General features: G+C 38.5%; 1 protein-coding gene across 2 annotated transcripts in view; it reads right to left on the reverse strand.

Annotated features, from left to right (window-relative positions):
- LOC139120096 (enolase-phosphatase E1-like) overlaps window positions 1-8,786 on the reverse strand; it is a 61,075-nt gene extending 52,289 nt beyond the window's left edge. For both annotated transcript variants that reach the window (XM_070684184.1, XM_070684183.1), the window contains exon 1: window positions 4,956-8,786. In XM_070684184.1, coding sequence (XP_070540285.1) covers window positions 4,956-7,854 — 2,899 coding nt within the window. In that variant the 5' untranslated portion in view covers window positions 7,855-8,786. The remainder of the gene's footprint in view (window positions 1-4,955) is intronic.
- Window positions 8,787-13,374: the final 4,588 nt, after the last annotated feature.

The raw sequence follows: 13,374 nt of genomic DNA on the forward strand, positions 1-13,374 counted from the left end.
ATTTGACAAAAACAAATGCTGTGCATTGTCTGTTTTCTCATGCATCTCAGAATATTACCAATATCCAGGCATATGGGAAAGTGGAAAGATTGTTCTATCACAGAATTCAAGTTCAGACAGAAAGATGTTCAAGCTCAGACGATGCAATAATAAACACGTCTATTCTCAAGACATTTCTCTGTGTAATTTTTGAGTGTCTGCATATTTGAAAAGTTGTTAACTTTATGAAAGTGACTTTGGTCCGAGCAAGTTTCCCATGAACTCCCTTGTCAGGTCCACATAGGTATTTATTCTGACTGTGTATCACTTCATTATTGTACATACTTGATCACTGATCCGTGAACATTTACATCAACTGATCCGTGGAAAATCAGCTACTACCCAAAGTTATTTTCTTCAAGTCAACCACCTTTAAAATATTCAAACTCAAAAGAAATTCAATACAGAAATGAAGTTATGATCACACAAGGAAAATATTTTAGTGGTAAAATTTTCATCGGTGTAAATGTCATGGTAAAACAGGAAAAGTTTTAGGCAGGACACGTAAACTGTTATCATATTGTTCAACAACAGTAGTACATCCTGAATTTCAGCAATTTCCTATAATTATGTAATATACTCGGAAGTTTGAAGAAAACTGAACAACACTGACAATTTATTTTTGACTTTGGATGATCACGTAATTCACCAGAATTTCAATCATTTTACATAATCAATAATTTTAACAAGGAATTCGCATACTTGCTGCAAAAATGAAAACAAATGAAGTGTTTACACAGATTTGCAAATCAACTGATTCAATCCCACAATCCTCTGCTGCTCAATAGACGTACTGGATTCGACCTGTCACATTTTTATGAAAATAGATTTTCAACCGATCCTAAACGCAGCGTATGTCATTGTGGTTAATCACATGCTACGACAAAAAAACATTTTGAAATAACGCCAGCACGACAATCATAGGACCATGCGTCATACACAGTTAAAATTTAAAATTCTTGGCATATAAGTATACTATCTCTTCAATATTCATTCATGTATGTTTAGCATGATATCACAGATGATTCTCATATCATATTTTTTTTTAGTCAAAAGCAACTTGGCACAGCTACCAATATGTGGCATGAAAAATAACTTCAATCTATCACAATTTTTTACAAACATATATTAACTACTTCAGAAACGGACTAATTCCTGCAAAGAAGTTAATATCTGATTTGTTTGTTTAAACCTTTGAGTTCTGTAGTTTTCCCACCAAAATTTTAGTGCAACATTTTACCAATCTTTATAAAGTTTTCTGTAATTGTTTTGTTAATTTTGAACCAAATGGACATCAAATTTCATCGGCTACAGCTTTTTATCAAAATTTTGGCAAAAATCTGAAAAAAATTGACTGGGGTAAATATTTAAAGGTGACAAAAATTGACTTTGGCGCTCAAAGGGTTAATACTCCGGCTAAAAGTCGACATTGCTCAAGGTCACAGTCCCTATTAGTGTCTGGTAGGTCCAGAGTTTTGATGTTATCATGGTATGTAAGCTGTTCATGCAAATCTCTAACTAAATTCATCCATGCGGTAACAATGATCGCAATGGTGACTACAAGGTCAACAGCAACACAACATTTCTCTACACTTTACCAGAACTATGAATTTACATATTCATAATAAAATTCATTACATCAAATTAAATTAAATCACTACAACTGTTTTTGCTCTTGGGACAACAAGGGATTAGTTTGGGAGACACACATTAGAATACATATCATACTTCAAATATTTATTATATAAACAATAAACTTCTGCTGTGAACAGTTTGGATTGCAATTATGAAATCACGAGCGTAATCACTTGACATTATCTGACACATGATTATCATCATATAATATTGACATCCATCTGAATGTTATCATTTAATTTCGTAATTTCATTCCTCAGTCACAAAATATCCTGCTATGATCTTTCATCAGAGCAGCTCATTAATGATCTCAATTAGAACTATTCAAAAACTGTCAGAAATCTCACTTCAAATTTTGATGGCATGACATTTCACGTTCTGTATATAAGTCTGAGCATTCCAAGCTAGGGCCATGGGAAGGTGTTATTAAGTACAGCACAAATGGCACAAATGCCTGATACTGGGGGATATGCCAACAACCGTGTCTCTCAAAGTCTCTCTTTTAATTAATTTAAAATACAAATTTCTATCTGATTAATTACATGTAACTTCAAAAGGGCATGGTTGAATAAAATCAAGTCTACTGTGTGTGGGAAATTTTACCAGCTTTCTCAAGGTCAGAGAGTTTAATACTGATACAGAATATTTATTAATTACAACACCACTGGTTGAAACAGTGAGATGACCTCCATAGCAACAGGCACAACTCAGAATATAAGGTAATTTGTTTGGACTTCCTAACTTGCAATGAATTATATTGTTAGCCCATTAGGCTGAACTAGATACCATGCAGAGAACAAGCCCTGTGGGATATCACTTATTCATTTAATCACTTATATAAACCGATCAGTGATTTGTACACAAATTGTTTATCTAGCTTCCACTTAACATGGCCCTGTTAAAACCTCTTTGTCATAATCACCTACTTGATCAACAGTTGCCAAATCCCCAACATGGCCTCTGTTCATCGCTGAAAATACTAACCACCAGTACCAGCCTACGGCTACAACTTCTGTGGACAGGACATACAAACTTTTATGTAGTGAAAACATTTATGGTCGTGTGAAGATAAGAATGGACAGTGAAATTGATCCAAATGTTATCACACTTGTGTAATTGGTTTGTAAAGTTGTTCCAAAACTTGCTGCAGTATCAGTACTTGTAATTAACTTGCGGCAAAGAACAGACGGATGAAAGTGTTGTTTCACAGCAGGCTTCAGCTGTAATTGCTGAAGTAAAGCAATAAAACCTCTCGTGTAGGAACTGATTAGTGTCTATGTTGTGGGATAAATGTTTCCTACAAGTGTACACACACTTGTATTTCAGTAGTGGCCATGGCCGAGTATATGTTCAAAGTCGAGTTCTCGTACTATTCCCAAACACGGATAGTGCCCGTCTTCATTTCTGAGGATGACTTTCACAGCATGTCTTACGCTGATATCTGTCGAAATGACTTTCCATCCACGTACATTTCGAGAACTTTCTCACGTACTGCTTCTGGCGTATGTACACCTCTTTTCCCGCGGATCATGATTTTTTTTGCACAAAGAACTTCATACAGTGCGAAGACAACAAGAGTCTAATGACAACTAGACACTGACTTGGCTGTGACACTCAGGGCGGCGGTAAGGAATGTAATATGATTCTGCGTATGTGAAGTGCACCGCAAAGTGTACTCCCATGGTGTGTGTTTATTAGGGGTCCATAAAAGCTCTCTGATTTTCACCGCAATTATAACAAGTCAGTGCAACTTCTAAGGCAAGTTTTGAAACAACTTTACAAACCAATTACACAAGTGTGATAACATTTAGATCAATTTCACTGTCCATTCTTATCTTCACACAACAGTAAGCAAGCCTCGGGCATCCCTAGTTTTGTAAACACAGGAAAACAGGGCAAAAATAAATTACCGTGTAACAATTCACGTCTTGCTCTTTTACATGTAATTATCTCAAGTTACCGACAAACTTCTAGAGTCGTATGTGAATAAATAATGCAAATATTTGTTATCCCTAGAGGGCCCCTATGACCAATGACTATTTCAGTATGATTTTAAACCATGGATATAAACACTAACTGTGGCCTAGATACCGATCATGTTGTTTAATTTACACAATCTGTCATGAGAAACTGTGCTAACGTTTACACTCTTGTATAGGAATCTCCATGACAACAGTCAACAAAACGAGGACTTCTAACGCAACTTTCCATCATTTATCACTTACCCAAGCTGTAATCACACATATTTCCACAGCTATACTGGTATGTGAAGTTGATGATGAGCAACCAATTTTGAACTCAAAACAGTTGTTGTTAGATGTCAATGCACAGGCTGTAACTTCACTTTATAGCACAGCAAAATGTTTGACGCCGTTGATGATGATGTGTCATATTTAATTTTAGAACTGTACTTGGAATTTCAGTCTCATGCCTACTGTAGATGCCTGCTATGCCTCATTGTCAAAATGGTGCCGACAATTTAATATAAAATTAATTCCGAGCAAATTCAAAACAGAAGCAGAGACGTGTCACTTGTTCTAGGCAAAAAATTAATTGTTTACAAAATTGTATATTTCCTTATTTGTATTTTGAATCTGAAAATCTATTCTCACAGAATTCAATAATACAAGTAACCTTAGAATTAGTACACTATTTGAATTGAGCTTTGTATTTTTCATGTGTTGATTTCAAAATTGACAAAAGAGTTCAATAATTTTCATATTTGAGTAAAAAATGCTGAAACAATGTGACTGCACATTTACAGAGACATAAAATGATACATGTATGTGTACATTACACGTTAACACTATTACGTCATGCAATATATAGACACATATATATCATGGAACATAAATATTTGTATTTATACAAAACATTTTAACCCTTTGAGTGCTTTAATTTTTCCCAACAAAACTTTAGTGCAACACTTTACCAGTTTTTAGGAATTTTTCTGTAATTTTTTAAATAACTTTGGACCAAATGGATATCACATTTCATTGCCTACAATTTTTTATCAAAATTTTGGCAAAACTCTGAAAACAATTGACTTGGGTACATTTTGTAAAGGCAACAAAAATTGACTTTGGCACTCAAAGGGTTAAGTTATATATATATATATATATATATATATATATATATATATATATATATATATATATATATATATATATATATATATATATATATATAATATGTGTGTGTGTGTGTGTGTGTGTGTGTGTGTAAAATTTATGAAGTTATTTAGCTATCTATAGAGTTGTAATATTTTTTAAAAGGCTTACCTGGTTTTTTTAGCTCCTCTTCAGTTATTATTTGTCCTGTTGGACGAAGTGTTGAATCTTCAGACGTTGTCGAAATTGGACTGATGGGACGGATTTCAATCACATCTTTCTTGGTGGTGGTATCTTCAAAAGGGGAATCTCCTCCTCCTCCTGGAGAAGATGGACTCACAGGAGGGGATGTATCCCCACCCTCAGGCTCACTAGCTTGGCTTAGAGGACGTAAGGAGTCCCCATCTGTGGGTGTGCGATCCCCTTCACTGGATAGAGTACTTACACTGAGGAGGCGTGTATCTGACGCATCCCCCTCAGATCTTGTGGTGTCAACATCTGATCTTGGCACCTCGATTTCTTCAGTGGTGTCACCGGTCGGAGTTGTGACGGTAATCTCAACATTTTCTCCGCTTGAATCGCTCTTTGTTCTTGCCTTGCCCTTGTGTTTCAGTTTCCAAGGTGACCTGTCTTTTTTCTTCTTTTTCTCCTCTTCCTTCCTTTTCTTTGCATGCTCATCTTCATCTTCTTTAGTTTCATCATCTTTCCTCTTCTTTGCCTTTTCTTTCTTTTCTCCTTCCTCTTTCTTTTCCTTCTTCTTTGGTTTTTCTTTCGGTTCCTTCTCTTCTTTCTTTCTCTTCTCTGGTTTTTCTGGTTCAGCTTCAACTTTCTGTACCTGTACAACTTCCACTTTTGTTTCTGTCTTTACGGTAACTTCTTTTTCAATTTCTATCTTGCCGGCTTCCTTTTCCTCCTTTGGTTCTTTAGCCTTTTCTTTTTCATCTTTTGCCTTGGCCTGTTTCTTCTTGTCGACTTTTTCTTTTTTCTCCTTCTCCTTTTTCTTCTTCTTATCCGGCTTCTTTGATTTGTCGTCTGTCTCTACAATGGCCTCCTTTGATGTATCGTGGTCAGAGCTGCTAAGTGATGAAACAGATGCTTCTTTATCAGGCTGTGTTACTGTCACCTCCGCTGGGGTTGTGCCCGCTGGAACCACAACAAGGCCTGTCTCTATCACACTTCTTGGGCGTTTGGGTTTGGGTTTAATTTTGACAGGCTTTACGTTGGACTCAAATGACACTTTGGTTTCCTTCTCCGGTTCTGTTGGTTTCTCTTCGGTGACCACAACCTCTGGTTTTTCAGCTGGCTCCTCCACAGCGATCTGTACCTCGGCTGGTTGTTCTGTCACACCGTGAACTTCGACCGGTTCGTCAGGTGTGTTAACTTTGATTTCTTCTGTTTCTACGGTTGGCGGCTTTTCTTCTGGTGCGACTGGTATCTCAACTGTTTCCTTTTGTGTGATCTCTACAGCCACTGCTTCATCTGGTGTTGTAGGCACATCAACCACACCATCTGGGGTAACTTCTACTTCAACACTTTCTTCTGGCATTGCAGGTGCTTCAACAGTTTCTTCCGGCATTGCGGATACTTCAACAGTTTCCTCCGGCTTCTCAGAGACTTCGACAGTTTCTTCCAGCTTCTCAGGTACTTCGACAGTTTCTTCCGGCATTGCAGGTACTTCAACATTTTCTTCTGGTTTTGCTGGTATTTCTTTGGGCTCCTCAGGTGTGGCAGTTTCTTCGACTTTCATCACGAGTCCAGTCTCAATTACAGTTTTACGGGGTTTGGTCGGTTTGGTTTTCACTAGGACAGGCTGAACAGGCTCGGCCTGTACCTCGGCTTGTACTTCTACGACTTGTGGATTTTCTGGCGCAGGTACATCAGCCCCCGTCACCTCCACGATTTTTTCTGGTTCTTGTGGCTCACTTGCTGGTTCTTCAGACTTGGTTTCTTCTGTGGGTTTGTCGTCCTCTTCCTTGGGTTTCTCTACTTGTTCATCACCTCGAAGGTCGTCAATCTTGGCAAATTCCTCCTCCACCATTCGTATCTCCCTCTCAAGATCCCACTCGAGATCGGGCGCCTTATCCTCTTCCTCCTCGCCATCATCTTTCGATGAAACGTCATCCTTGCTGACATCCTTATCAGACTCTTTGCCCTCCTTTTCAAGAGCAACCGTGACTTTCACGTCCTCGTCCACTTCAGGCCCACCAACTTCGACTTTAACCTCCTTTTCTTCTGGCTTTCCTTCCGCTTCACTTTTCTTGTCTTTGCCTTTACTTTTGCCGCCCTTTTTGTCTTTCTGCTTTTCCTTGCTCTTTTTCGGTTTCTTCTCCTTCAGAACTTTGCCTTTCTTCATCTCCTTCTCCCTCTCTTTTTCAGTTGTGGGTGTTTGCGTACCTATGTTGTGATGTTTCCGACCGGGTGGAAAATCAAATTTCGGGAAGTGCAACGACTCGAGGAAGCTTCGTCGTTTAACTTTCTTCGAGGTAGCGTCGTCCTCGTTCGGGCCATTTTCGGCGGATGGCACTGTATCCGGCCCGACGGCAACATCTTTTTCTTTGCCTTCACTTTCCTCTGCCTTTACATCAACGCTCACGTCTGGGCCCTCCGGGCGTTCTTGTGCAATACTATCGTTAACATCGTCACCTACCTTTGGCGCCTCAGCCTGCCCTCCTTCGACCGTCACCGCATCCTCACCTTTCCCCGCAGCGGCCTCATCGTCGACTGTCAGACTGGCCTCAAGTTGTACTTGCACTTCGCCGACTGGTTGTTCCACATCCAGCGCGTCTTGGTCGATACCTCCGTTGGTTTGAGGTTTTTCGCCAGGTCGATCCGTCTCTTCACTTTCTGGAGTTGTTACACGCACCGAATCGCCAACATCAATAGATCCATTTTGATTTTCCGTCGCTAAAACACCGTCGACTTGGTCGGCATACTGGTTCAACTTATCAGTTGCACCGACATCGGCGTCCAGTGGTCGAAATTTTCCCGGGGTCCCGGTTTCCGAAACTTCTCCGCTGGCATTCTGATAGTCAAATTGACCTTGCGCACGTAATTCTGGATTGTACGACATAGTGCACGGCAAAGTTCTGTCACAAAGTTGGTGACAAAACTGCGACTACGGTGAAAAAACAGGGCCTCAAACACCACAACGAATTATGCTTGCACTCCCCTACTGAACTGTATGTTGGCATGTCTCACGAAGAAAGTGATAGAGGCTGTTCTGAGAAGTACGCATCGGTTACAACCTCGATTGCCCATGCGTGGAAAATATTTCTGTTTACATTATAACTGCTCTCGATTGGCTCAGAGTAACTATTATCGCATTATAACTGCCTTTTTATTCGTTTTATTTCAAAATGGTCTCATCTTGGTCGCAAAAGTGACTTTCTCTACATAATCATTTTGTAATAGCAGTGGGGTTAAGTCATTAATTTCAACAGCATATCGATTCCAATCAAACACACGCCGTACGCCTAGATAAACAAAAGTTGACGGTGACGTCAGGCAGAAATTAATGAGGTCAAATGATGCCTTCGCTCATGTTGCTACGGATACTCGAATATCAAGACTAGAAACAGTGGATGGGGTAATTTCAGCTGATTTTAAATACCATTCCAAATATTTCCCAGAATTTGCTTCTTTGAGTTGATCAGTTTGACGAGGTCTCAGTCTCTTCTGTAACCTCAGAAAAATAAGTGGTTTGATAAGCATACGCTCTCTGTCGTACGTGTTCGGCGAGGCCTCGCTACTCCACACGTTGGAGTAGCGCCGGTTGCAACATTGGTACGATTGGCCCCCGGATGGGCCATGGGTTGTCTTGACTAGCTACTAGCTGCGCCCCGGGGACAGTTTTTCTATCCAAAAGCTATCAATGAGTTTCGAGCCAGCCAATAAATAAACGTAAATAAACTAACTGTAAATTTGACACAGCTGGCGGCATACGCGTATGTCGGGAGTGTTCGACTGGCCCTAGAGAGGCGGTGTTACAAACAGCCGAAAATATGAATGGCAGGAGTGATAGAGCAACGCTAGATTAAAAGTGATGTAAAAGTCTTCCATGTCAAGACGTCACAGTATGGCTAACTGCATACTATGTACGCGACGCGTCGTTTGTTTACAACTGTTGATGGAGACACAGTATGGTATGGTATGGCGTGGGATGTCATTGGCATTTGGCTCGGGACACTACGTGCATGACATCCATCACGTATAGGACCAGGGATTGCTGCATGCTGGACTACAGTGTTGACTACGGTCACGTTTGTTGACGTATACGTTGTACTCTGCAGAATATACGTCTGAGTTCGACACTCAGTTTGTTGAGCGAACATGTTTGACGAAATGATCGCACGATTAAATCATGAAACTTGCATTGGATGTTGATGACGATGGAATTCATTAATTCTTTGACCAAAAAAAAAATCCAACGGAAGTTTCTACCAGTAATTTTCTCTTGAATATTTTTCATTTGTCAGAACAATAGGTAGGCCTACATGTATCATACACAGTCACGTTGGATATCGATGTATGGTGGCGTAAAACACTGGAATCGTTGCATGGACTCGGGATGAATTTTCGTGCATGCGGGACAGTTTGAAGATGATACAAAAAATGGGTACTTACGGTGAAAAAAAATATCTTTTCGTGACCTCCTGGTTTGAAAAAAGTAAAACAATCGTAATGATATATTACATGTATCTTTTATTGATTGGCTTGTGTGAAGATACAATCCTATGTCCGGATTGCATCTTAGGGACTGGTCAGTTTCTTCAGCCTGGGGGGGGGCCGGTGGATTCATGGGGGGGTCACCCTTTTTTTGACTTTGGTGATAGGGGGGGTCACCATGTTTTTGAAATGCCCAATAGGGGGGTCGGGTCAGTGTTTTTGAATTTTGACACAGGCTCATCATTGCCTAAAATGCTAGTGTCAGCCACAAAATTCATCATTCAGTTGTATTTTTCGGTGCGCCCTTCGGGCGCGTAACTTTAATAATCAGTCATATTTTTCAGCACGCCCAACTTTAACATATCAAGCATACATACATCAGAGATATCTGTTTTAGCGTGCTCTTCAAGCTCATTACGTTAATATATCATACATCTTTCAGCATGCCCTTCAGGTGCATGACTTTAATATACAAGGCATATATATCAGAGATATCAGGATGTTCCATATTTTTTGGCGCGCCCTTCGAGCGCCATACTTTCAGAGATATCTTGATGTTTGCTAAGTGAAAGTGTACCATTATGAAATCTGCATTTCATATGAAAAGGATGACAAATTCCTGATACTTTTCTGTTCTCTCTGTGAGAATTCAGTATGAGAAAGCAACATGCACAAATATTTCACAATATATATTTGATACAGTGACTTATTTTAGAGATAGAAAAATGACAAGATATCTTTCCTTCTCATTGATGCAATTATTTTCCTTTGTTTCATAGGTTTTCTGTAGAAAGATGCTTTTTTATGAACAAAATAACAGTTAAAAAAGGCAGTTTTTGTCATTATTAGCTGTGCTTTTATGGTTTCAATGTTACACAGAAAAGGTCCTCTCAGACACTGTACACATCAGATTTGGCTAAAAAAGCTCTCTATGGCTCCTCAGTAGATTTAATTGGATGGTTGGCAAGTCTTAACACCCATCAAAGTTTTTGATTCACTGCTTTTTCCTCTTTGATATTAATGATTGACATCCATTTCTGTACAACAGTTCAGGACATCTGGTTAAGCAGAGAAAGTGTGAAATACATTCACAGCTCATTCAAAATACAGCTCATTCAAAATGTACTGTATTTAAACTTTAAGATTGACACTTTGAAATTCCTATCTTACAACTGACATGTCAACAATTTCACTAAAACATAGAATGACTATTTAAAATATAAATATATGTAAAATGTAAAATATAATATATATATATATATATATATATATATATATATATATATATATATATATATATATATATATATATATATATATAATTTATGTCCATCTTTTGTTTTACCTTTGTCGCGCCGGGGGGGGGGGTCACCCTGTTTTAGAAATTTGGAATAGGGGGGTCACCCTGTTTTCAAAATTTGGAATAGGGGGGGTCAGCCACTTTTTGACGTCGGCAAAAAATAATCCACCGGCCCCCCCCCCCCCCAGGCCGAAGAAACTGACCAGTCCCTTACTCAACTCACGAGCAGCTACCGCTTTGGGACCTGGCGAACAGCGCGAGACATGCACCCTGAGAAACATCAACGTTGTAGTCAACGTTGGTGGCGTCTTTATTTCCAGCAGGCGACATATTTTGTCGTTTCACGATCATTGCATCCTTCAGAATGAATGTAGTTTGCGCTCAGAAGTTCGCGCTGAACTTTGATAAACCTGCACTGTGTTTGCAGGAATAGATTAGATAAATTTCGCAGGTACTTATTCCAAAATACTTGAACTCCCTGCCAACGCGGGCAAAGCTATTTCAAGTGATCGTCCTTGGTAGCCGAGAAAGGGAGTTAAAAATGTCGAGAGACCCTTTGTTCTCAAGTTTTGTAGAGGAGTGTACACAGTATAGTATAATTTTGAAGAAGGCGCCATAGCAGGTACAACAAAACACAAACTCTTTACCATCTCAATATTTCACTTCTGAAACATCATTGACAACAAACATACAATTGGTCTAAATAAAATTAGGCCTATTTGGCGTCACTTTTTAGTGTCGCTAGTTCAGGTGATAATTTTTATGACATAAGCTTATTTAGGCAGAGTATCATAGGCGATAAATACTTTGTCATTACTGCCTTTGTCAAACAAACTGGTGCACCAGGCCTACTTATCCTGATTTCCTCATTTTATGTTTGAGGATCGCATATCGTATTTGTTTTCCGTTAAGGTGGTTGGAAAGGCTATTTTTACACCAATTCTTTTCTCAGAGTTAATGTCAAGTTTCAAGTGTTAGAATCAAGATATTTAGTTCAAATTTTCAGGATAACTCCCTTAGTTAATATTTTCTTCAAAGAATATAAAAATTGTATATTTGCAGCCATGATTTTGAAATATGACACCAGTAAATATTAAAATTTAATTTTTCATATTTTTATACATATTTGAATTTAATAATAATTGGATAGTATTAATATTACCAAATTAGTTATAAATATATTGACACTATTTATTGTAAGATTTGTACAGCAGGACTTGTAAATAAGATTTGTTTTTATGATTTTACATGGGTTTATATATCAAAAAATTATTAAAAATTCTTTCAAATTTCAAAATGTGATTTTTCAAAAAGTACTTCAAATACAGGAAAATTGTGCCGTACAAATCTTATCTGTAACCTTGTTAATAGGCTGTAAAAATTCCATGTCCATATCTCATTTCAAAGTTGGATTAAATTGGTATACAATTATGTAGGAAAACTGTTATTCTGTCAAAAATGTTGAAAACAAGCCATATTTGCACCCCTCTTTTGAAGTCATAGAGCAGGTTTTTTTGGTTAATCTCACTTTTGACACCTCTTTTGACACTCAAAGAATCTAAAAATGCATTTACAATAGCAGTCACTCACTCTGAATGCCAGCACCACCTTGTCAAACTTTTCTGAAAAACAACAAATAATGACTTTCCCTTTTTAAACATTTTATTAACAGCTAGGGGATCTCTACCATAGTTAATACACTAAGGACTCCCCAACTTCTTCTTATTTGGTCAGTTTTTCAGAAGTTTTAACAGGCTATAACTCTGCAATGCCTTTGTGCCCAAATGTCTAGTTTTTTTTATTCCACAGAGAATGTTGACTACTTTTATATTTTAATAGTTTTGTTGAAATTTATAACTGACGCTCTAGCCTTTCCAACCACGTAGCTATTCTACACTGGTGACCGTAAGTGGCGCTCTGACAGTGACACAACCAATGTGACTTAGCCTACATCGCAATAACATGAAACTGATAGAATCTCAGTCTGTGGGTAAATCCTACAGGACGATGAAAGATTGAGAAAATTCTCTCCACAATAGATGGAATCCAAATCTGCAGGATGCGGACTCATCGAGGATTTTTTTTATGCCCGGTCAAAATAGCTAAAATGTAAAATCGAGCGCGACAAGAAACTAGGACACCGTATTTTGTAGGTTTTTTTTGCGATCGTGTATTGCTACAGCAATCTCCCCCACTAACAGTAAACGGGGCTAGAATCATTTAAAGGGGAAATATACCTTAATATTTTAATGGCAATTTGAAAAACGGCTGACGTGTTAGCCAGACTCGGGAGTATTATAAGAGTAATTTGTCTTAATGTTCCCATGACAGTAACATTAAAATTGAAGTTTTTTTGTTTCCACGTTTCGACTACTGCTCCTGGTTTACACAAACGGCATTTTGAAATACCCGATATTCGGCTTGTCAACACAATCTGTAGACGCTTATATGCAAAGGCCTACTGTGTCAAATAACAACAGCGTAAAATACTGTCAATGAAGTTATCCTTTTGCCGAGAAGGGTCCGCTGACCTCCCTCCGAGCTCAGACATTATCTCCGTCCTGTGGCGGAGCAGGTCAAAAATTTGCATAGTTCATTGCGCATGCAAGGTAGACATTAGCAATA

Source organism: Ptychodera flava, chromosome 20, assembly GCF_041260155.1.
Source record: "Ptychodera flava strain L36383 chromosome 20, AS_Pfla_20210202, whole genome shotgun sequence".
NCBI lineage: Eukaryota > Metazoa > Hemichordata > Enteropneusta > Ptychoderidae > Ptychodera > Ptychodera flava.